General features: G+C 41.2%; 1 protein-coding gene across 3 annotated transcripts in view; it reads left to right on the forward strand.

The window, feature by feature from the left end:
- CNTNAP5 (contactin associated protein family member 5) overlaps positions 1–21,355 on the forward strand; it is an 809,440-nt gene that overhangs the window by 760,939 nt on the left and 27,146 nt on the right. For all 3 annotated transcript variants that reach the window (XM_078451401.2, XM_078451402.2, XM_078451400.2), the window contains exon 21: positions 914–1,001. In XM_078451401.2, coding sequence (XP_078307527.1) covers positions 914–1,001 — 88 coding nt within the window. The remainder of the gene's footprint in view (positions 1–913; positions 1,002–21,355) is intronic.

Genomic DNA, 21,355 nt, shown 5'->3' on the forward strand with positions numbered 1-21,355 from the left:
GAATCTGGGAGAATCGAGTACCACCCCTGGGTCAGCTGCTCCCCAAGGGAAGAGCGGGGCTGGGCACACAGCTTGAAGGGGTCTTAGTCTCCTTTTCCTTCCACATGAAACTGTAAGATAAAGAGGATCCTTTGTAGGCACAGCATCATGTGAATGTGCAGCATAGATCCTGGGAAAACTAGACCAGAAAGGCTGAGAATGTAAGAATGGATGGGTAACACTGCCTCAGAATGAGGGGCAGGGAAGGAGATGGGACTGGGTTAGAAAAGGAGAGTCCCCTAAAGGATTATGGTGCAAAAAAAGTCCTGGAAATCCCAGTGGTGGCTTTTGTTCACCCCTATGAAGCGGGGTTATGAGGTCTTCCTGTTGGTAGCGACCATTCAGTGAGTCTCTCCTCCCCATGGTCTAACTTTCTGTCACCCTGAAAGATTTGCTGGGCAAAATCCTGCAGTCCACACCTGAGTGAGACCAAGTCAGAATTATTGTAGCAAAGGGAGCAGTGGTGGCCCTAAAGACCAAATGAGAAAGGGGGAATTGGGGAATGAGTGTGGGCTTTCTGTGTAATGGCAGGCGTGCACAGCATGTTCCCAAGAAGGCTTCATTTGTTTCCTTGTTTGCAACAAAGAACTTGGTGAGAAAATTTCAGTGGGAAGATAAATACCTGTCAAAAGCTGTACAGAATTTCCCAGGAAGAAGACTTGTGTGAAGGCCTTTATTTAACCAAGAGGGAAGAAAAAGGTATTTTACGTGCATTGTGGGAGAATTAGCGAGACGTTTCTCATCTCTCCAGAGACAAAAATCCCAAAGAGGGGTCTGCTCAGTGTGTGTTTCCAAACTTTTTCAGATGGGAAAGTGTTCTGCCCTTTCTGTGCAGACCTCTGCTGATGCACGCTTGTCTTCTGTTTTCCTGCAGGTAGATCAGCACCTGCGACTCAGTTACAACTTTTCCCCAGAAGTCGAATTCAGGGCCAGACGGTCACTCACCTTGGGCAAAGTCACAGGTTTGTTTTCTCATCCTTTCTTTTCCAGTGGGCTTCGTTGAAATAAATGAAGAAACAAATAATTTCCATCAGGCAGGTTAGTGATTCAAATCTGGAGCCTCTGGCTCACCATAGGTAAGATCTAGAACCGAGATTTCAGGTAGGGGAGTTGCTCAAGCATATGTGGCAGGGTTGGGAGCTGGCATTTATATCTACTTTATGGAATACTGGGTAAGGCAAAGTAACATAGAAATTAAGTAAGATAATGTTTACTTATGTTCTAATTAATTAATTCTCAATGTTTGTTTTTTACTTATATTTTCTTAATGTTTACTTACCAAAATTAAGGATTTGACCTACCCAATTAGTGGATTGCTCAGACGCTCAGTCCCTTTATTAATTCACCACCAACTGAAAGAGGATTGAAATCTCCTCTCATAATGGTGGATTTTCTTTTGTTTTCTACCGGAAATTCTGTGAAATTTCATCTTCTATGCCTTGAGTGTCTTTATGAGGTGCATGTAAGATTGGAATTTTTATAACTTGATGAACATTTTTTTTCATACTGAAGTGGTCTTTTTAACATTAAGTATCTCTGTGCTTAAATCTACTTTGTCTATTATTAATATAGCTGATTCACTTTTCCTTTAGTTAGTATTTGCATGGCCTGTCCCTTTTCGTGTATTTCCTTTCAATTTTTCTTTCTTTTTTTTTCCTTTTTCCTTTTTTTATTAAACTCAAGTATGGTGAACATATAGTATTATATCCCTTACAGGTGTACATTCAGCAATTCTGTACCTTTCTCCGTGCTCATCACGATAAGCATACTCTTAATTTTCCTTTTACTTTAAGCCTCTGTATGATCTTGTGCAGAACACAAGGCTGAATTTTGTACTTTATCCAATCTGGCCAGCTTTGTGTTATAAATTGGCAAATGTAAGCTTCTCTACATTTTCGTATGGTTGGATTTGTTTCTGCTTCCTTATTTTCTGTTCATTCAACTTTTAAGGCATTTCAAACCGGAATGCATTTAACGCCAGAAATGAGTTGCTTGCATAATGGCGGGACCCCTTCCATTGTTGGTAGATTCTTGTTGCAGTCTTTTAGAATGTCTCATCAGCCGTCCCAAGTGGATTTATGGGAAGCTGCTAACTTCATCACTGCCATCACATGCCATTTATGGGAAGCTGCTAACTTCATCACATGCCATCACTGATGAGATGCTAGAGTCCAGAGGCCACTGAGGCCCCAGTCCTGGAGTAGTCCTCCCCAGAAGGCAGGAAAAGATCTCTGAAAAGTGATGGCAGAAGACACAGCATGTAACCATGAGTTTGCTTGCCAATAGAAACAGCTGAAAAGGCATAAAAATGACACCTTTCTCACTGCAGCCTTCCAAATCCATAAACTTATTTAATTTCCAGAGCATAATATGTGTCCAGAAACCCAAATGCAGTTGGGTCTGAGAAATGTCAATTTTAGTCTGCAAAATGGCAGTCAAAGGAGGCAGTCAACACTGACCGACTTCTAGATTGAATTTTGTTGGTTGTTTGTTTTCTCATCCATCCTACCTCCTGTAATAATAATTATTTTATGTAGATACTTTTTTGATTTACTGACGCAGTCACTATTTGACTTGTTCCTCACTCCTCCAACTTTCTACGTATTAACAGGTTTGATTTTCTTCTTTCTGAAGTACATCCTTATGAATTTACGTTGTAGAAGTGTCCCCTCATCTGATAAAGGACTTTATTTCACCTTTTTTTCTGGGAAGATAATTTTGCTAGACATACAAGTCAATAATGAAGGGCATTTCCCCTCTGTTATTGAAAGAATTATTTAGGTATGTGATGGAGCCAGCTCACACAAGCTCCTAAGAGCCTGTTAGATACATCTTGTGCCCAATTTTGCATTCAGTGATGTTACAGTTCAGGCTGAAATTGGCTAAACTCAGACTGTTCATGGAAATCAGAAATGCTACAGGGCTTCTCTGCTGCTGGGGAGCAAGTTTTAAACCCTTACCAGCACATCCCTGCAGTCTTCTGTCTTTTACTGTTACTGTTGAAAAGGTGGCTGTCAGTCTGTCCCACCTTTGAAAGTGCTCTGACCACCCTGAGCCCCAACACCCACAAGCTACTTTTAAGGTGATCTCTTTTATTTTGGTGTTTTGTAGTTTGATTACCTTGCATCTGGGTGTAGATTTATTATTCTTAAGTATCTCATTCGATGTGTTTGTTTCCTGTTTGTATCTGTTAGGTTCTCATGTTATCTGTGTATCTGGTCCATATGTCCTATTTACCCATATATCTATGGGTTCGTTCTCAGAAATTCTCAGCATGTGAAATTGGGCTTCGTTCTTATTCTCTCTCTTCAATTATTTTAGACCTGCACTAGATAAGTCTTTGATTTTCTATCTTCATGTTTCTTACTATACTTTTGTAATAAGTATTATTTTTTGTCTATCTTGAATTCTGGGCAGTGTATTCAATTTTATCTTTAAATTCACTAATTCTTTCTTCATCTCTCCCTAATATCTCATTAAACCCATTCAATGAAATATTTTTCATAAATTATGTCTTTATTTCAAAAAATAATGTTTTGTTCTTTTTCAAACGTATCTGTTTATTTAGTCTGTTGTTCTTACTCTTTTTTTGTTCCTATATTTTTATGTCTTTAATGATTATGTTAATAACTATTGAACATAGCTCTGTTCAATAGCCAACATATATATATATACATATATATATATATATATATATTTTTTTTTTTTTTGCCTCTGGCAATCCCAATATCTGAAGTATGTAGGGGTCTAAATCTGTAATTGTTTTCCTATTTTTTTCATATGATTCTTATTCTCTCATGTGTGTGTGCACGTGCATGCATATTTTGTTGAAATTAATGTGCTGGAACCTTGATCAAAAATTGGGAAGCTTTCGTCCAGGCAAGATTTGTATTTTCTTCTGCCAAGTGCCAAAAGGTGCTACCAATTTAGGATTATTTCAAGTTCTCACTTTTTTTTTTTTTCCAAAAAGAGAGTGACTATAAATTTGAGCTGCAGGCCTGAATGGGAGCAAGCCTATGACTGAAGTATCAGCAGAAATGCTGTTCCTGTTAATATCATAGTAGGTCATGCTACTGTTACTTTTGTTGCTTATTTTTCAGTTGAGAGCCACAGTAGAAATGGGAAGGTTTTATGTGTATTCCCTTTGCTGTGAGGTGATATTCTTTTCTAGTCTACTTGTCACTAAAGCTTCATGTGAGAGTCTCAGGTTCAATGTCTTCACGTGGCAAAGGCTCAAAGCTTAGATTTCTGTTCTTCTCCGGGATGGTGCATGTATTTTCCCATGATACAACCCAAATGTTGGTTTATAGCTCACCAACTTGGTTGTGTCCTCCCATCCCCCCAAAACTTAGGATTCTTCTTTGTTCCCCAAGCTCAGTGACATAGTAAAGGTATGTTTGTTGGTATTAATGAAGCAGAATTACTTTTTAGAATATCTAGTATGTTACATGTTCTATGCTCCATAAATGTATCTAGAGTCATATAATCCTCACTGCAAACAAATAAGAAGAACCTTGGGAGGAAAGAAAATTAGAGCTGAATGATGACAAAACTCAAGTTGTTTTTCGTAGCACCTGATTTGTGCAGTGGAAACTCTAGAAACATCCACGTGTTTAAACAGCATCCCCTCATTAATCTTGTCACCATGTAGGATGTTCCTGTGGTCTTCCTGTCTTTTGAATTAAACCTGTAATACATAAGACTAAAAAGGTGAAACTTCAAATAAAGGTACTAAATCATTGAGGGATACTTTCTCATTTTGTTTTGGATACTTTGTGAGGAAAGATTGGAAAGAGCTTGGTTATGGTTGAAAAATAATACTCAGTAAAGTTTCTTCATTGTGCTAAGTGTTGGACACTCCTGCCTTCTGGTCTCTCTCCCCATCCAAATTGCTATGACAGACAGGACTCCCATTTAACCTCAATGCTTCTGGCCTATGAGAAGTCTCTAGCTGGTGGTGAGGGAGAGGATGTGAACATAAGCTTCATCATTAAGTAAGGGCACTAATTGTGGCTACTCTTTGGAATTAAGCCTAATGCATCAGAAAGAGCATGGTGCAGGGATAGAGGGTATGGGTAGAGATGGTGTGGAAATGGGTAAGTGACATTGATGACAAATGAAACCCTACTCCACAGTTTTAGAAGAGCCTGGCACTCTGTTGGACATTTTCAACCCTAAAGCAAAGATGTGCAAGCATTTTTCAGAGTAGATACCCAGAGCAAACAAGGTAATAAATCTATTGCCTCAGTCTTCTTTAGTGCCACTAATAGCATTCCATTGTGATACAAGAACAAGTTTGTTTGTTGTTGTTGTTATTGTTGTTGTTGTTTTCATTTTCTTTCTGTAAGAGGAAGGACCAATTGACCATTTTAGAGGATAATGATTTAGTACATAATCTGTACCTACCGTGGTGCTCCATGGTATGTGGTATATTTATACCATGATGAGCAAAACACTTTCCTGAGAATTCCTGTGATGCAAGAACTAGTCCATGAAAATAACAGATATAATTGTTGACATTAAAACCTGCATCGCAGGCGCTCACCTCTGGGAAGTCATGGAATGTTGCTAGGTTTATGCCTCCGTTTACTGACACCATTGGACTTTTAAGGGAGACCTTTTTTTAGCTTGGGTACTATTGCATCAATGGGTTTAAGAGAAATTAACATTAAAAAAGGAAAAACAAGTGTGTATTTAAACACCTCATCCTTTTGGACAGTATCATCTCATTCTGGAAAATAGCTTCATTCTTTAGAAAATATAGAAATGCTTTCTTGAGGTTCAAATAGTGTGACTTATCTCTGTACTTCTAAGTCTCTCTCCAACTTGGCCTGGGCATGAGAGTGTGGACATTCAGACAGATTTAGGAATTCAAAAACCTTTATACTTCTCGGGGCATCTGGGTGATTCACTTGATTAAGCATCCGACTTCAGCTCAGCTTATGATCTTGTGGTTCCTGGGTTCAAGCCCCACATCAGGCTCTGTGCTGACAGCTCGGAGCCTGGACCCTGCTTCAGATTCTGTCTCCTTCTCTCTGCCCCTCCCCTGCTTGTGCTCTGTCTCTCTCTGTCTCTCAAAAATAAACAAACATTATTTTTTTAAAAATATCTTTACACTTCTAAGAGAAACTGTCTGTTTTGGTTTTGGTTTTGTTTTAATTATTTTTTTTTCTGGTCCAGGTTTCCCCAGATTTGCTGTACCAGGATATGTCATTAAATTTGATTGTAACATTTAAAAAAAACTATTTTGGGTACAAGTAATAATTAAGGAACTGTAATTATTATTTACCTTTTTAAAAATTCTTTTTTATTTTGTTTTATTTTATTTTATTTTATTTTATCTCATCTTATTGTATTTTATTTTAGAGAGAGAGTGAGCAGGGACTAGGGAAAGAGGGAGAGGAAGAATCCTAAGCAGGCTCTATGCTCAGTGCAGAGCCTGGCACAGGGCTCAATCCTACAACCCTGGGATAATGACCTGAGCTGAAATCAAGAGTGAGATGCTCAACTGCCTGAACCACCCAGGTGCCCCCTGAGAAGAGCCTTCTTCACTGTACTCCAGATTTAGGAAGTAGCTCCTTTTTAAGATATGGAAAAATGTGAAAGTTTAAGTGGAAAGAAATCAAAGCACTGCCTTTAAACTGTAGCCACCAGATTCTGCATAGGTAATAACAGACTTGCACTCAGGGCACGCTTATAGGATTGTTTGTTTATGCAGACAGCGTTTGCTAATACCCTGCCTATTTGCCGATTTCGAAGCGCAAAGCTCACACCTGGCAGAGACATTATTATTGTGCTCTAATGCCTGTTTGCCCACCTAGCTTCAAAGTTCACTTGGTCCTAAGAAGCCATATAGAAATTGAAAGAATTCCTTCTTAACCTGCATAAAACTGAGCTAATCTGGAAATTGCAGGCCTAGCTGTGAGCACCTACAGATGCTTTTAGTCTATTAAAACGAAGTGGGTTTTGATTGTGTCTATAGAGCAGGGTTCTTGATGTCATCTAAATCCCTCACTTTTGAACTTTAAGCCTACTGTGTGTCTTCTGCAACATCAGACCATTGTTGAATGAATGCCCTGCTTGGTGTTACGGTAAATTTCTCTCAAGCATATTGTGGAAGTGCATTATGGCTGCCATTTTTAGAAAGCAAAGCAGAATTTATGCATATAAATGAAAGGTGGGTGCTTCAAAGAACTCATTTTGGAAGACTGCATACACCTTCATTTTGTTTTGATTTCGTACAGTTGGGGCTCCTTATGACTCATCTGGTACAGTTGATATTAAAGTGAGAATCCAAATTAACAAAGTAAGAAGCTCAGCTTTTTAGGGACAAAGTGACATGTGTTTGGTCCTGCAATTGCTGTCATGTGACCGTGGGGGAGTTTTCCAATCTGTCTCCTGTGCCTCATCCGTAAAATGAGGCTGATGATACTTGATTCATTGAATTCACAGAGCTGTGTACGGATTATGCGAGACCCTGTATACAAAGCATTTGGCATTTAGCACACACTCAATAAATGTTGGTTTAAGCAGTTTAAGATTTTGGCAACATTAAGAACTGATGTTTTGTTCTGTTTTAAGACTCCGGAAAGGCAGCTATAAAGGTAACTTCTGAAAAGGCACACAGACATGTTCTGAGTGAGCAGTTCTAAACCATGGTGTTGGCTGAAGATATGAGTGTCACTCACTATCGGTTAGGGCCGTTCAAGGGCAAGTTGAGTTCATACCAGCCTAAGCGGCGGTGACAGTGGAGAATATAATAGTTGGTAAAAATGGAGGGTTCTGAGTGTAGGCTTTGCTTCAGGCACAGCTGGATTCAGAAGCTCAAATGTGACCATGATTCAGTCTTTGTCTATCTGTTTCTGGCTCCACTTTTGACTCTGGTTACATTTCTCTGGGGCTTCATTCTCAGGCATAATTTCAAGAGGAACAAAGGTAGACTCAGCAACCCTGGGCTCAAATACTACCATTTCAGCCCCTCTGGTAGAAAGAAAGCCTTTGATTTCTACAATTTCCAAAGAAAGTCCTGGATTGAATCTCAAAGGATCAATTTGTGTCAGGTGACCATCCCAGATGACTACAATGTCCAAGTCACTAGAATACACCGAGTGGCCCTTCCTGAATACAAAGCAGTCCGCTATGGCCCTAGAGGGGGTGAAGGGGTCAACACAGTATTAACCACACTTGCTGAGAATAGGGAAATGGTATCTTCTCAAAAGGAAGCCGAGGCACTCTTCCCAGAACGTGCGATGGAATGTGAGGAGGAAAAATCAACAATAATTGAATAATGCCCCTGCCTTTTTCATAGGTGCTTTCTGCTTTGTGGAAGCAGGAGAGAGGAGATTCAGTTACACAGGAAAGGCTAGAAGTTGCACACGATTTGGGTAACTGTATGGTGCTTGTGGGCATTGACAGTCCTAATGCGTCACAACAGAAAAGGTATTAATTGAGAGAGATGCTCTTTTAAGACATGCATGTTACCAGGAGGTGGGGGGGCTCAGTAGGTTCTGCGTCCCACTTTGGCGCAGGTCATGATCTCGCGGTTTGTGACTTCAAGCCCCGTGTTGAGCTCTGTGCTTCAGCACAGAGCCTGCTTTGGATCCTCTGTCCCCATCTCTCTTTGTGCCTCCCTACTGGTTCTCTCTCCTCTCTCAAATACATACATACATACATACATACATACATACATAAAAACATTTAAAAAGGAAATGCATGCATGTTACCTTCCTTAGGACAAGTTTATAGCTTCCCAAGAGACTCCTTTGAGGAAGTATTCACTTTGAAGAAAGTATTCATTCCATTCATTCATTCATTCATTCATTCTGAAAGCATAGGTTTCTTAAATGTTTACTTAGTGTCTGTTCATTCCTAGTTCCTCAGTGAATAGAAAGATTGCAAACCACAATCCTTTTCTGACTTCTGAGAATGTGTGTCATTGTCTCAGACTGCATCCAGAAATTTCTTTAAGTGATAGTGTTTCTTTGATTCATAAGATATTTCAGATTCATTAACTAATCTGATCTCACGAAGTGACTGATGTGCTTTCAAGCATCCCGAAACATCAGATGGCAGTAATCATACCAATTTCTTAAATATGCACACCGTATCTTTTGTATTTTCAAGATAGCCAATATTGAATTGCAACTTGGCTATATAGAATTGGCTACTGTTTCTTTTAAAAACAATGGATGGCCTTTATTCCCCATAGAGAATTTCCACAGATGATTTCATTTCACCTCATGCAAAAGGAATGTGTGTTATCTTCTGATTTGAAATGCAATTTTATTTTGTGTTTGAAATGAATCCATGATAAGAATCCAGACCTACTCCATGCTCTGTGCTGCTCTGCAAAAAGTCAAGTCTTTCTTGTAAGAGCAAAAATTCACTTTGAACCACATGCCCCTTTGTTACTCGTTCAATGTGATCGCTTGCTCTGTCTAAACTAGTAGGTAATAAATGAATGAAAGGAAGGTATTTAAGACACATTGTTTCCAAAAGTAGACCTTCCTCAGCTCCAAGGAGCTGTTTCTAATCTATTTGAAAGAGGGGTGGCCCTTTCAAGGAAGTACTTTTGCCTAGCTTTGTTAGCAAAGCATGTTTCGTGGAGTCTACCAGAAGCCTCCTGACATGATTGTTGATAAAAGTTCAACCAATTTTTATCATACAAAAGTGAGCATTGTTATGGATCATGCAGTTTACTAGGCCATATAGATACCCCAATCAAGTTAACAGACTCTCCCTGTTACAAAGTTCCCTCTTACTTTAAAACTCTTCCTCTTGCGGGGTGACTGGGTGGTTCAGTCGGTTAAGCATCCGACTTTGGCTTAGGTCATGATCTCGTGGTTCATGGGTTTGAGTCCCGCATCAGGCTAAGTGCTGACAGCTTAGAGCCTGGAGCCTGCTTCGGATTCTGTGTCTCCCTCTCTCTGTGTTCCTCCCCTACCCGCTCTCTGTCTCTCTCTCAAAAATAAATAAACATTAAAAAACTTAAAAGAAATTCTTCCTCTTGCAAAGGAAAGTCCTCAGAGTGATCTTGGTTTTATTAAAGTTTTCAAGGGTTCAAAGTGTCTCTTTTAGACTATGGTAAATACTACATTTTCCTCACTAATCAATAATATACTAATTAATAATATATTAATTAATAATTATTTTTATAATTAGTAATGCACTCATTAATAATATACTTCTCTGTGCTCGATCTCAGTTCTTATGTTAACTCATTTTTTTTTCCTCACAGCAACTCAAGAAGGTTGAGTTTGCTGTTTTACAGATGAGACTAAGTCACAGAGGTTAAGCGACTTGCCTCATATCACAAACTTAACAAGTGGCAGACCTGGTATTTAAAGTCAGACCCTGTGAGTCCAGATTTCACGCTTCCAATCGGTCCTTCCATATTTTGGGTTTTAAGGAATGACATGAGATATTCCAGACAGTGTACATGTCTTCTTCTTTTTTTTTTTTTTTTTTTTCTGTTAAGGACTCTTGAATTCAAGCCTCACATCTTTAGGTGTTGTGGGCTTAAAAGCAGAATGTAGGGGCAGGTTTTAATCATGGCGGCGGAGTAGCATATTTATCATAAGTCAGACTTTGGGATCAGCCCTGGGTTCCAGGCATGATTCAGTGCTGACTCACTGACCTGTGCCAATTACTTAACTTCCTCAGCTTTACTTTTCTCAATTAGAGATAGGCATGTATTATGATTATACTGCCTGTTCCTATTTGAAAGATTAGGTTATAATGAAGATAAAGTGACTAGCGTGATGCTGACATAAAAAAGGTCAATAAATGTTTGCAATAATAGTAGTAATGATGACGATGATGATGATATAAGAGGCCGTGTTATCCAAACCGACACCTTTTCTCTTGAAAAATGGCTCCAGACTCTAATGTCATCCAGAGACATAAAAGAGATCTTCCAGGGAAGAGGGAAGTGTAACAAGACTTGCATTTCAGTCTTCATGCAGGCAGGCGGGGTGGGGTGGGGGATCAATGAATATGGTATTCTATAACCTTGACTCTCGTTGATGCTTGGTAAATAGCCAGTTCTTAGTTTCTGATGAATTCATCTTAAAAGAATTAAGAGTTAAACCCAGCCAAACCTACCCGATAGTATTCACATTTACATTCTCAGCAGTTGAGCTGAATTAGTGGATCAACTATGCTTAAAAGTTTGGGATTCAGTCTGATCGTTCAAAAGGTTGTCGCCATCTCCATCCCTCTCCCATTCGCAGTATGGGGGGACTCATGAAGTTCCCAAGACGGGACTTGATGGTTTTACTTCCTTGCTACTCTATCAGGAGGCACATATTAAGTTCCTTGAAGGACAAACAATGGATGATATGTATTAGCATTGTATGGGCTCAGTGCCTTACTGCTCAATTTGCCGTAGCTTGATCTTGGAGCGGGATCTCCAGCCTCCCTGTACACTCTGTTTCTTCCTTAGAGTGGTGCCTGGCCGCGAGGTGGAAAATTAATAGGTTTGGAATCAGACAGCATGGGGCTTAAGTCCTGTAACAGTCACTTATTAGCTGTGTCGCTACTAACTGCACCCCTCTGAGCCCGGTTTCCTCATCTGTAAAGTAGTAGTAATGCTTGCTGTATTGACTTGTGATGAAGATAAGAGGGAATGTGTGTAAAGGGTCTGGCATATGGTGGTATTTGAAAACAGCAGCTATTGTTAATAAGATCATACAACCATCCTGCCTATTGATTTTCTTCAGCTGGTATCACTTTTCCTTGCCAATGGCACTGCTATCGACTTGTTTACCCTTGGCCTGGGGGATCTGGGACAATGTTATAAGTGTCAGTGTTGACAGGGTAATGGAGTAATGAACTCTGCAGCAGCCGCTCAGCTACCTCTCCCACGCTGCTGGGGACAGAAGCATGCACCTGGTTAGAAGCTGAAAGAGAAAAGGGCAACAGACATGCATTAGAATTCTAGATGTTGCCTCATGGAGAGGAGAGAAAGTCGGGCCACAGGGAGGGTCGTGTGGCCCTGGTTACTCATGTAGTCTCCATGGGTTTTATTTTTGGAAGATGCCATTAAGGATAATAAATGGAGTATTAAAACAGGTTAAAATAGCATGAAGTTCATTTACACTTAGGAGTGATTATGGGCTATCCACCTCTAGGAGAGATTTGCTCTGAATCCCTGCATTTTTTTCCATTTCACTTTCACAGGGATTATTCCCAACTGATCAGTGTCAGGACTTGACACCCGTAGCTAATACGCCAGTGTTCTCTACCTTAGGTTTGAGGAAGAGTCACATTGCCTGCTTCCCAGGGGGAAGGATAAATAAGTCAATTTTCCACCTAAAAAATGTCTTAAGTTGATCCCTTAAAACGAATCACTACCCGTTGGAATCTACCCAAGACTTGGATGTATGCGTTAGCTTTCCTATCTATTTCCTTGCCTTTTCCAAAATACTTCTATAGAATATAAGCTTTGCACAGGGCATTCCACTCTTAAAATATTAATGTTATATAAATGTTTAGAATTCTAAAGATTACTCCCTAGCATTATTCCCGGGTAATTAATTCAATGCACAGCTTTTGAGCACTTAATCTGTACAAGGCAAGATTTTAAGTGAAACTAAGAATATTTTAAAGAGGGGTAGCCTAGGGATCATTGCTCCTAAAATGCTCCTAAAAATTGCTCCTACAAACACAAATCTATGTAGGTAAGATAGTTTTTTTTTTTTTTAATGATTACAATATGAGTAATTTTGATAAGTGTCTCGAGGATTCTTCAGGGAGAGACCATTTCCAGCTGGCCTGATTCAGAGCAGTGTCATGGAAGACATCACCCTGACTCTACCCTTGAAGCACAGAGGTGGTCTCAACAGATGGGATGCATTCTGGGAAGGAGCGGTGCGGTGTAAAACCAAATAAGGCAGCGGGAAGAAGGCAAAGATGGAGTGCTAGCAACAGGAAGTAGATGTCCGCCCTCCAAGCAGGAAAGGACAAGAGTCTGGACCAGGGGACAGCAATAAGACAGGGGAGCAGGTGCAGGTGACCTTCATGAAGTAGGAATTGGGGCATTTGGGTAATTCACTGGGTAGATGGGTAGAAGTATAAGGTGGACTGGAAAGGAGCACGAGAGGTGGGGGAGCACAGTTGTGGCATTGGCCAGTCATTGCAGAGGGAAATCAGTCCATTCTGGTGAGGCCTGAGCTCAGGCTTACTAACTTGAGGCACCCCTCACAATGGATTATAAAGCTGATACATTACATGCTCCTTTTAAGCCAGCACTCCAGGCCTGCTCAGCTGCTTCTGCATTTGTGAAATCCCGATCCTCAAGGACAGGGCAAAGAGCCACAGACTGGATTATGGTGGAAAAGTCCAGCCTGGACCCTTCTCAGTGTGGCGATATCCACATCAGTCCACTTCTGCACGAGACATCTCTCCCCATCCTGAGTTAGCTCGCCATTCGCAGGCTTGTATTTCTTATCTGTGTATGTACAGTTTCCCTGGGGAAGCCTGTGGTCTTTGAAAGCAGGGACTTTTGCTATCCATATTCTTATCACACCCATGTCACAGCACATGCCTTTGTGCTGTGTTGGCTCTCCATACGTATTTTACAATACAGTTCTTTTGATCAGTGTATGGCAGATAGAGTGCCTACTTTCAATGCAGGAGGAAAACGCCTGTGTTCGTCTTCCTGATTTTATAATCTGTGCTAGGGTGAACAACCACTCTCGTCTGCGGGAGACTGGGGGATTGCTAGGGACGAGGGATTATCAGTGCTAAAACTGAAACGATCCTGGACAACCCTGGACAGTCAGTCACTCTGAGCCATGCTTAGTTGAGGGGTTTTGAATAGTTTGGTGGAACTAGATTCCAGGGTTTGGATGCCACATGAGCAATCAGGTCTCCCATTTTTTGCAGTCCCAGCCAAGCCCAAAGGTCACCATCCCAGCAGGTGTATTATAGGCTGACCCAAGTAAGGCTGGAGAAGAAGTGACAATGAAGCAATCAGCCTCCTGACTAGCACTTTACCAGCCCCTGCTGTGGTGCTGATCACGGCAGCTCTGTGTGCAGAGAGGCCTGGAGAAGGTGTGAGGTCGCTTCTGCCCTTGAAAATCCAGTGGCCTGAGTGGGGACATAAAAGTGCACACAAGCAGTAATTGCACAACGATTAATCTCTAACTCATGGAAATTGGACTCTAAGGGCATTAGGAGCCCAGAGAAAGGAGGAATCCAAAGTAAACCATCTGTAGCCAGGATACTGTTCCCCTCCTGTCCTGGGTGGAGGGTCAGGCCCTTGTTTATGAGCATATCATTTTAGCTATGCTGAGCAGTGGGGTCTTTCCATTAGAGGCACCTTGCAAACACATCGGTGTCAAATGCACATAGCATGAGCTGCTCTTAGTCTCCGGATGGGAAAGCTTGTGTGCATCTGACATTCCAATAGGGGCTCACCTTATCTTGGGTCCTGTGGATGTTACTTTGCCATGAGGTAGAAGGTGTGGGGGCCTTGGTTATTGCTAGAGCGGTTCTCCTGAGGTCTGAGTGGTATGTTTTGTTTTTTTTTAATGCTTGTTTATTTTTTTGAGAGAGAGACATAGTGTGGGTGGAGGAGTTGCAGAGAGAGAGAGGGAGACACAGAATCCAAAGCAGGCTCTAGGCTCCGAGCTGTCAGCACAGAACCTGATGTGGGGCTCATACCCACGAACCATGAGATCCTGACCTGAGCCGAAGTCAGAGGCTCAATCAACTGAGCCTCCCCCGTGCCACTGAATGGAAATTTTTATACATGGGAAGCTTAGCTCTTGCAGACTAATATGGGGTTTCAACATGGAGATTTTTTCTTATTACTCTGAGTATATTAGTCTGTGTGTGTATGTGTGTGTGTGTCCCTGTGTTGTGCTTATCTCTGCGTAGTTACTTTGTCCCAAGTTGTTTTCTCTCTGTTATGTCACTTGATCTCCTTCATTGCTAGTAGAGGATTTCCTCAGAGTTCTAATGATCCCGGCCTTTCTGCCCGTATTTAAGAATGGATGGTGAGCATGTGTTGATTGGGAACCACACTGAAGGATATAGCCGGGCCTTTAATTAGAGAAACTCAACTGTGTCTTCTGGTCACTCTTCCTGGGATAGCTGTATTTCCCAGGCAAGACTTTTCCAGTCTCCTGCTGGGAAGGAGGGAGGTTCTGAAAGTCATGATGGCAAAGAATGCTGGTGGAGCTCATTATCTCTGGGGAAAATCCTCGTATTTCCTTCATTTTTCTATTGAGCACCCGTGACCTCAGTTGTGGGCATTGCCCTCACCTACGGGATTGTAGCCCTTCCTTTTCTCCAAGAACAATGGGCAGTTAAAGTTCTAAAGTACACTGTTTTGAACTATTTTCTCTTTCTTTAGGATTTCTGTCTTTCTGAGGGGATTGCCAGAGTTGGCTGAGAGAGAACAGAAGGCTTTTGGATACCAAATATTCCAAATTTAGAACCCACTCCTATCAGTCAGGGTTCAGCCAGTAAGCCTAACTGTAGGAGATACTATATTGAGACTTCTCGCATAGAGTGGGTTTACAGGAGCATGGACGCTGGGCACGAGCTCGGAAGTCTGCAGGGCAGGCCCCTGGGAGGTACAGGCTGAAACGCTCAGGCATTGGTTGTGCACAGTGGAATTTCTTCTTCAGCAAAGCTTAAATCGCCACTTTGCTCTTAAATCCTTGCAGCTGATTGAATCACCCCGCGCAGATTATCTAAGGTAACCAGTCAACTGATTATGGATTTCATTCACAGCTAAGAAATACCTTCACAGTAACACCTGGATTAGTGTTTGAAATAGTAGATTGTAGCCTGGCCAAGTAAACATATCAATAGACCATGGTAGCACCCTCTCTTTATTTGTATTTTTTAACCGAAATAAAATTCTTCCTGGGGGCCTGGATGGCTCAGTGGGTTAAGTGGCCAACTTTGGCTCAGGTCATGATCTCAAGGTTCATGAGTTCGAGCTCTGCATCGGGCTCTGTGCTGACAGCTCGGAGGCTGGAGCCTGCTTTGGATGCTGTGTCTCCCTCTCTGTCTTCCCCTCCCCTGCTTGCATTGTCTGTCTCTCAAAAATGAATAAACGTTAATTTTTTTTAAATACATAAAATTCTATAATATATAATTAGCCATTTTAAAGGGTACAATTCAGTAATATTTAGTATATTCACAATGTTGTGCAACCATTACTGATATACAGTTCTCAAAAATCACCATAAAGGGGACCCTAAACCAATTAGCAGTCACTTCTCATTGCCCCCTCCCCCCTGCTCTAGGCAAGCCCTAATCTGCTTTCTGTATCTATTGATTTACCTATTCAGGGGGCGCCTGGGTGGCTTGGTCGGTTAAGCGTCCGACTTCAGCTCAGGTCATGATCTCGCGGTCCGTGAGTTCGAGCCCCGCATCGGGCTCTGTGCTGACAGCTCAGAGCCTGGAGCCTGCTTCCGATTCTGTGTCTCCCTCTCTCTCTGACCCTCCCCCGCTCATGCTCTGTCTCTCTCTGTCTCAAAAATAAATAAACGTTAAAAAAAAATTTAAAAAAAAAAAAAAAAAAAAAAAAAAAAAAAAAAAAAAGATTTACCTATTCAGGATATTTCACATAGTAGAATCATACAATTTACGACCTTTGGTGTCTTGCTTGCTTTGCTTGTTTTCACCTAGCACAGTTTTTGAGGCTCAGCAACATTATAATATGAATTCCTTTTCGTGATTTAATAGTATTCCATTGTATGGATATACTGCTTTTGTTTGTCTCTTTATCTGCTGATGGATATTCGGCCGTTTTCACCTTTTGGCCGCTGCAAATAGTGCTGCTGGGAACATGCGTGTACCTGTATCTACGGAATACCTGTTTTCAGTTTTCTTTGATAGATATTTAGGAGTGGAATTGCTGTCTTTGGAAAGCCATCATACCCAAGGGTTAGGCAAACAGGGGAAATTGAGGCAATCCTGAATTGTAACCAGGCCTTTAAAGAGGATTCCTGCAATGTGACCATAGACAGAAACCATGAAAGTAGGGGCGCCTGGGTGGCCCAGTCGGTTGAGCGTCCGACTTTGGCTCAGGTCATGATCTCACAGTTAGTGGGTTCGAGCCCTGCATTGGGCTCTGTGCTGACAGCTCAGAGCCTGGAGCTTGCTTCAGGTTCTGTGTCTCCCTCTCTCTCTCTCTCTGCCCCTCCCCTGCTCATGCTCTGTCTCTCTCTCTGTCAAAAATAAATAAACGCTAAAAAAAAAAAGAAACCAACAAAGGAAAAAGTGAAAATTTTTATATGGGGCAAAGGAAGATTAAAAAAAAAAAAAGATTTACCTCTGATTTTAAAGCCTTAAATAACCCTGAAAAGAGAAATTGATATCCAAATTCTGTATTAGACATAGGATTAGCCTAATAAACGTATTTTTTTAATTAAAAAAAAATAAAGATCACTGCTGTTTGCTTTTCTGAGGACCCTACCTGTGTGTATTTTGGAGCAGGCAAACATAGTACCATATCTTATCCTCCTAAGCCTCAAATATCAAATAATTAAAGTAAGCGCATATGTCTTTCCCTGGGCTCTGACGCCGAAACCTCTAGAATTCTACGAGTCACATCTAGGTGATTAGCAATTGCAGCTTGCATTTTAACATGCCAACAACATTGAAAAGCACTGAATTCAGATTTTCACCTCTTGTCCTTGGACAGCTCAGTGGTCATGAGCACTCTGTTCAGGGCTTCCACAGACACTGACAGATAGTATTTCTAGGTCTGTACCTCTCATTCGGGAGTGAGCTGTTTATTAATCATCAGGCAGGGACTTGTCTGAGGAGCCGCGTACAGTGAAGCTTGCACAAATTGTACCAACACGAGAACATGAATTCTGACATCGGACAGATGGAGCCTGAAGCTTGGCTCCAGCTTGGCTCAAATACTGGTTGCTTGAGACCCTCGCCACTTCCTTATTTTATCTAGACCTCGGGTTACCTATCTGGAAAGTAGGAAAAACCATTACTATCAGAATTGTTTTGATGACAGAATAATTGTATGCGTAAGAGTATGTGTGCACAATGTATCTGCATCCACAGCGCTTAGCACACAGTGACTAGCTGATATTCCGATGCTAGAGGGAGGCACCGTTGCAGAAGGGGAATCTGAAATGGAAACACTAGGAAGAAGTCCTGTAAAATTCATGCTGGCAAGAAAACTCTGCAGATGGGAAACCCCATGCCTTGTAGCTCTCTTTTTTACATATCTTGACTCTCTGGCGGAGGTGTCCCCTCGCAAAGATGTAGTTCTGCGACACCACGAACAAAGTTGGTGATAATGGGATGAGATGTAGGCAGGTCCAGATCCTGAAAAGTCAGGACTATTTGTTTGTTTGATTTTCTGTAATGTGATACAACGCCAGCGATGGTTTTAATCAGGAAGGAGATGAAATTCTTAAATACACCATTTTGTCTTCTCTATCTAGAGAGCTCTTTTCTAAGCCATGGTATTATATTTATCGTAGTGTGAGGTATTTTTGCAGTCATAGACTGAAGTGCCCCTTGTATGATATGGCTGGTGTTTATTGATCAAATTAAAATGCAAATACTCTTATCTGTTACTGCTAATGCCAATAATTGCTGGGATAAAAATGGCAGCAGGTGCTTTCTATTATCATTATTTCACACAAGGTGTTTTCCATTGACTAGGCATATGCGTTTTGCTTTTATCAAAGTATTTGAGTGGTTTAAACTAAGACAGTAGTATCTCCACTGTTATCTTCACTGTTTCCAGGATGACTGGAGTAACTACTTTAAAGAGAGTTATGTGTTGTTATTTTTAATTGAATGAGTTCCAGGCAACTATCATCTATTGATATTAGCTATTTACCCAATTTTATTTTGTGGTATCTGTGAATTTCACAAGGACAGGACTTTGGGAGCATTACTCCTAATACTCGTAGAGTGTAAGAATAATATTCCTAAAGTATAATCCTTTTTCGGATGAGTTATTTTTATCCTAATTTGAGAGATGGGGAAATTAAGGTTCAGTAAGTTGCCTGGTCCGTTTTTTTTTTTTTTTTTTTTAATTTTTTTTTTTTTAATGTTTATTTATTTTTGAGAGAGACAGAGACAGAATGCGAGTGGGTTAGGGGCAGAGAGAGAGGGAGACACAGAAGCAGAAGCAGGCTCCAGGCTCTGAGCTGTCAGCACAGAGCCCGATGCGGGGCTCGAACCCACAAACCGTGAGATCATGACCTGAGCCGAAGTCGGACGCTCAACCGACTGAGCCACCCAGGCGCCCCGCCTGGTCCGTTTTAATGCCAGCTCATTTACAGTTTCTATCACCTGAAATCATTTTGCTGAGCATTTTCTCTGGCTACTAACTCATGTTTTGCCCCTATACTAAGCAGGTCAGGCAGGCCGGGGGTTTAATGCCTGCTGCGGAAAAGTCTCAGTCAATGATAACATGAGCTAGTGTATAAATATTCCAGCTCTTTGCCACCAGTTGGGATAAATCTGATGTGAGGGTGTGTGTTCCCCTTTTTCTATTAGAGTTTTCCCAGGAGGATCAAGTTCTAGTTGGCCTCTGGTCGGGATGGTAATGCACACATTCCCAGTTTCCTTCCTGCTTTTATCTTCTCCCCCAGCCTGCCACTGTTTTTCTTCACTTCCCAAATAAAGTACTGATACTCCAATGCTTTCCTTGGAGTCTCCTTTTGGGAAAATTCAAACTAGAAAGCTCAACCTCCCATTCATTAATTGGCTAAGGTGTTATGCAAGCCAGATTTGCCTGGCTCCAGGGATCTTATTTATTCCACGATGCCATACAGTTTTTAACACACAGCAAATAAAATATAAACCCCATTTTACAGAGCTTGAGATCTTATTAAAAAAAATTAGCACATGAAGAGTGAAGGAGTAATGAAATAGTGGAATCAAAGTAAAATATCAGCTTAAAGAGGCTAATTAGAAAACTTAGTTCTGAGGTGGTGGGCACATAATAGAGATCTGCATTGGATGGGGAATGTCCTTCTGCAGACAGGTGTATGGGATCTTAGAGGATAATATAGAAGGTAAACATGTTGGGCATTTGCTGTGTGCCAGACCATAAGCTACGAGCTTTATCTTCATTATTATATTTAATTCTGATACCAAGGAGGAGGTAGAATCTTAAGCATCTATTTCTGGGTACGAAACTATCCCATAATTCAGTAGTTTAATCCAATAACTATTTTATTTTTTTACATTTTATAATGTTTATTTTTGAGATAGGGAGATAGAGCGTGAGCAGGGGAGGGGCAGAGAGAGAGAGAGAGAGAGAGAGAGAGAGAGAGAGAATCTGAAGCAGGCTCCAGGCTCTGGGCTGTCATCACAGAGCCTGATGCAAGGCTTGAACTCATAGACCACGAGATCATGACCTGAGTCAAAGTCAGATGCTTAACCGACTGAACCACCCAGGCACCCCAATCCAACAACTACTTTAAAATATCTCATGATTCTGTGGGTCAGGAGTTTGGGCAGAGCTTGCCTGGTGGATTTCTTAGCTTCTTACAGAGTTAACTAGAGTCTGTGGTGATATCTGGCTAACAGCTGGGCCAGTCTGCAGGATCTGAGATGTATTTATTCCCAAGTGTGGTAGTTTGTAAGGGACATCTAGAAGACTGAGCTCAATCGAGCCCTTCTCTTCCTCCACTTAGTCTCAAGGTCTGTCCACATAATCTCCCTAACAGGGCAGTAGGGCTTCTTATATGGTAGATTGGGGCTCCAATCCCCCAAGGCAGAAGGTGCCAGTCCTCTTGAAGGTTAGTCCTGGGACTGGAAGAGGGTCATTTGCAATGTGTTCCATGGATCAAAGCAGTCACAGGTCAACTCATGTTCAGAGGGAGGGGAGAGAGCCTATGTCTCAGTGAAAGAGTGTCAACGATTGTGGCCCCTTGTAGTCTATCACGCAAAAACACTCTACTCTTCATTCCTATTTTATAAATGAATAAAGAGCCCCAAAGATATCATGTGAGTATCCTTAAGGGCACAATGTTAATAAGTAGGACAGTTGAATGTTGAACCCAGGTAGTTATGAAAACCTGTTTAACTAGATGAAAGTATAAAGAAGAAAGTTCGTCTGAAGGGAGTCGAGTCACAGACAGTAAAAAGCCTACATAATATTCAATATTTATTCTTCTCTTTTTAATAGAAAATAATAGTGTTTTCCGTTTTTGTTTTAGTTTGAGGGAACAGTGTTCCCAATTATTCAGTACCTTCCCAGCCTTCTTGACTTAAAAATGTCCATGGAGATCGTCCTAGATGATGGGCGTTACTTGAGTTTTCCAAAAGGCCTAACATAGCAAGTTTTTACACTTTTGCCCTT

Source organism: Panthera onca, chromosome C1 (genome assembly GCF_046562875.1).
Source record: "Panthera onca isolate mPanOnc1 chromosome C1, mPanOnc1 haplotype 2, whole genome shotgun sequence".
Taxonomy (NCBI): Eukaryota; Metazoa; Chordata; class Mammalia; order Carnivora; family Felidae; genus Panthera; species Panthera onca.